At 26.9% G+C, this 4,241-nt stretch overlaps 1 protein-coding gene across 1 annotated transcript; it reads right to left on the bottom strand.

Moving 5' to 3' along the window:
- Positions 1 to 127: 127 nt before the first annotated feature.
- LOC145750787 (nose resistant to fluoxetine protein 6-like) lies at positions 128 to 3,863 on the bottom strand. The gene is made up of 14 exons (XM_082566863.1): positions 3,857 to 3,863; positions 3,465 to 3,610; positions 3,206 to 3,378; positions 3,013 to 3,077; positions 2,767 to 2,934; positions 2,358 to 2,547; positions 2,017 to 2,185; positions 1,800 to 1,879; positions 1,502 to 1,612; positions 1,089 to 1,278; positions 786 to 975; positions 485 to 643; positions 233 to 343; positions 128 to 141 (listed from the first exon to the last, which is right to left on the bottom strand). The coding sequence occupies exons 1-14, from the start codon at positions 3,861 to 3,863 to the stop codon at positions 128 to 130; spliced, it is 1,773 nt and encodes a 590-aa protein (XP_082422989.1).
- Positions 3,864 to 4,241: the final 378 nt, after the last annotated feature.

The raw sequence follows: 4,241 nt of genomic DNA, 5'->3' as shown, positions 1-4,241 counted from the left end.
ACAATAAATTTATAAAAAAGTTTATAAAGTTTAATATTTTAAGTTTAAAATTTAAATAGTTTATGGTTTAACAATTAATTTACTAAACACAAGCCCTGTCTGTTTACAGTTAACTAAATATATATCTTTATGAACTAAGTACTAAACAAAGTGCATTAAATAATAAGATACACCATATATAATACTGTCATAATAATGAATACAATTTTGATAGGGAAATTTTTCTGTATACCTTCAAGTTTAAAACTTTTTTGTGACATTGTTTGCTTAAACAGGTTGGATCCTGGTATTTCGATAAGTAGTGAAACAGCAAATGCTGCCAGAAAACTAACGACAGTTGAACCTTAATTAAACAATATGGCAAAGGTTTGTTTAATTGTTGTTTGAGTAGTAAATGCATGGTGACAAATATTTCCACCTTACTTTTTGTTTTGATTTTTACATTTGGTTATCGCTTTCAGAATTGTAACAACTTTATACTTACTGATGAAAAGCATGATAACGGATTGTATGGAGTAAGAAGGGTAGTTCTCGCCAGAGTAAACAAACCATTGTAGCACAAGAGGGTGTAAAAGGTATACGCAGTAAGAAAGTCGACTAAGCGGAACAAAAACTTTCCAGGTAAGGAACGAATTGATTAGACCTAAAGTAGTAATTATATAATATGGCATATTAAGAATTTTAAAAAAGAAATATGTAAAGCTGAAGTATTTTAAGAACTAATACTGAACCTAAATTATTTTTATTTTGTTTTTATATAAAATGTGATAAATATATATTTTTACCGCCATATCCTGTTGAGCATGTTATTGTGATCCAAGCCATGCACAATCCCCACAAAGGTTTGATAAATGCATTGTAAAGGTAGAGGGAAAACCCCTTTAAAGGAAGTCCCACCTTACATGCAAGAAATAAACCAAAAACAACAAACATACTTCCAAAGAAACATGCTACCCAACCAATACATAAAACTGCCTGTAATAATATTAGTAAACAATTAAAAGTTATTGCAAAATTAAAGTCAAATATAAATATCAAGTGATTTTATTGTTGCCTATACTGTTTTATGTGATTTTTTATCACAATACCTTATGTATTTTAATATTCATTTTGTTCTTGTACAGAATATATCCAGTCATCATTCCTATAATATAGGGAGCAATCCTACACCATGGTTTTGTACTTGGTCCTCCCATGTCATTTCTTGTTGTAAGAAAATCCTTTAAAATTTCACTTTCATTTGTGGGAACATGACCACTGTTTAATAAACCAATGTATCTAAAATGTAAGTTGAAGTGTTTTTGTTGTATTAATAATTATTTTTAAGGAGTTGTATCAATTTGGTATAGCATTTATTTTACACTAACAGATATTCCAATGAAGGCGTATTAAATTAACCAGTTAGGCCTTTTTTAAAATGATGAACAACCTCTATTACTTGATATTGTTATCTCAAATTTGCTTTTAATATTTGATATTTTTTAACTCAAACATAACATACTTGTTATGAAACTCCATGACTAAAGGAGAAGGTTGTTTAAACACAAGGCCAGCATAGATTGTGCTACAAATAGTTGCCACACAGGCGACACTAATTCCTATTTTGTGACATCTTAAAAAAATATTTTACATTAAAAATTACTAACCATTTATTGGTATACCAATTAGTCTATTATATTTTTGTTATTTACAATCGAATATACCATATCAAAAATGAAAAAAGAGTTTATAATTTGGTGAAATGGTGTAGTTAAGTTGCTAATAAATATGTACTTTTAAATTTAAATGAAAAATCTTACTTGAAAAGTAGGTAAAGAATAATTGGCACAACTAAGTACATTTGTATATCATTTGATAGATACCAACCCCAAGAAAAACACTAAATAAAACAATGTGGTAAATTATTTGTTTTGTAAGAACAATTTTAATATAAAATAATATTTTTAAAATCTTTCCTATCAATAAAAACAATTCGTTATCATAAATTATTTGAAAAATGGCCAGAAATACAAATACCTTAAACTTAAAGGTCGTGAAATTGTTTATATAAAAAAGATTTGCCCACCAAAAAGATTTGCAGTCTTTAACAACTGCATTAACACCATTGGACCAAAATGGTCCTTCACCAATCTTAGGCCACAAGGTAGAGGCATAGAACATTACGAATGCGTAAGTTGTGGTTAATCTATCAAAGTTTATTTAAAATATATAATGGTTATTTGCTTGATAATCTTACTTTTAGTAGTATTTTAAAAAAACAAGATGTATATAGTTGTTGTATTGTAGCATGCTTATATATTAATAAGTTTTTATTTAATTTAAAATAAGATTAATAAAAAAATTATTAAGATTTTTACCTAACGTATCTTGACAAGAACATCAGTGGTATATTAAGCTTTCCGTTGTTTTTCTTCATATATTTAAGGCCCAAGTATGCAACTAAAACACCACTTATAAAAATAAAAGAGTCAACTTCAATTCTGGCAAATCCAATCACGTGTGAAAACCAATAATTTGATGCCCATCTACCCGCCTTTTTCATGTTATCTGGAAGAACGCCAATATTAATACGCATCAAACGAGAATACTTTTGTTGCTTTAAGGTAGTTTTAATGTATATATTTTTATTAAATCACTGTTTTAATTACATAGGTTTAAAAAAACGTATAAATTTATTAAAAACCGTTTTTTAAGTGTTGATAAATATACCCAAATAGTTCAGCTAAGAATATACATATGGTAGATAAGAGTACAAATTAAATTTACTTGAAAATCTAAACAAATACACAAGGGAATGTCCTAACACTATTCCTGTTATTGTGAAGAAACGAATTCCATGAATGCAGTGTATTTGACCTTCATTTTGTTCAGTATTTAACAAAATATTTCCATTTTTTAATATCGAAAATGAAGACAAATATAAATTTGTTTTATCTACAAAAAAATAATGTGGAATTTGTAACACTTTAATGAAATTATTTAATGTAGATTGTAATTGTACTTAGTTTATACCTTTTCTGATGTGTTCTTCTGCTGTCCCAAGAGCAGCTATTAATATGGTAAGCACCAAAACACAACTACAAAATAATTATAAACGTAGATGCAAATTTATAACAGAACAAATTTACTCACACTAAGTTAATATTAACATAATTACACGTCTTCAATGGGTTCTAAAGCTATATTTCAACTTATTTAAACGTACAATGCAATAATTTCAGTTTTATGCCAAGTTTGAAACGTTTTTGGTAGAGTGACTCGTATTTTAAGAAAGGGATCCAGAGATCTATACAAGTTAAAAACGCTTGATATTGAACAACTACTAGGAACACATATTCCAAATACTTCACCAATTGATTCTAAATGCTTAAACGGATCCTAAACAAAAAATGTCATTATTATATATATAATTTTAGGTATTATTTTATAAAAAATAATTTAAAATTATTAAAATTTCTTCGTACAAAAGCATGTTTTGCTTGAACCGAAACTTGAAAATATTTTCCTTGGATGTTTTTGTTTTTAATTTGCAGGCAATCAAAATATTGACCTGGCCACTTAGATTGACCTTTAAGAATAACATCGCCTGCTTTTCCCCATGCATCAAACACTATTAAACATTATAAACTTTTAACACATGCTTAATTTTTAGAATTAAATAATGCAATATTTAAAATAAATTTGTTTGTAAACAACTTTTTTTTAACTGATAAAATAGTTATTAAATAACATAATGTAAATTCATAACAAAATTTCGTTATCCCTTGTGAATCAGATTTGTAAGTTATTGCTTAAATTTTTTTAATAATAATTAAAAACTTACATACTTTTTATTGCATACAATTTCGATTTTAACAGGTCATTGTAAAATTGAGTTAATTCTGATAAACATTTTGGTGAAAGTTTGTATAAAATCGTTTCGTTGTTGTTAAACAAACGGTCAAACAAAATATCCAACGAAAAATATGCCTCATCAAGTTCATGGCGATTTGCTACTTCTTTTAGTATTATTTCTGATGGTTTAATGCTATAAACTGTCTTTAGATATAAAAATAATATCGCGAAAAAAAATAATTGTGTTAAACTTTGCATTTTAAAATTTTATTTTTATGCAATGGTAAACGTGTAGCGTTGTTGTATTTTGCATTAATTATTTCCTGCGTGTTCTTTTTACGTTATTGTATTATTGTAATATTTCGTTACACAACAATTTTACGCGTGAGAACAACATTATATTTTTA

This window comes from Corella eumyota, chromosome 4 (genome assembly GCF_963082875.1).
Source record: "Corella eumyota chromosome 4, kaCorEumy4.1, whole genome shotgun sequence".
Lineage (NCBI taxonomy): Eukaryota > Metazoa > Chordata > Ascidiacea > Phlebobranchia > Corellidae > Corella > Corella eumyota.
This window is presented reverse-complemented; position numbering and strand designations above follow the sequence as displayed.

Excerpts from the sequence above, each read along its gene's own strand:
- LOC145750787 (XM_082566863.1), bottom strand. Across the intron at positions 2,186-2,357 it reads TTCTTGTCAAGATACGTTAG|ATTAACCACAACTTACGCAT; the intron begins GTAAAAATCTTA and ends AAACTTTGATAG. Across the intron at positions 1,279-1,501 it reads GTCATGGAGTTTCATAACAA|ATACATTGGTTTATTAAACA; the intron begins GTATGTTATGTT and ends CTTACATTTTAG.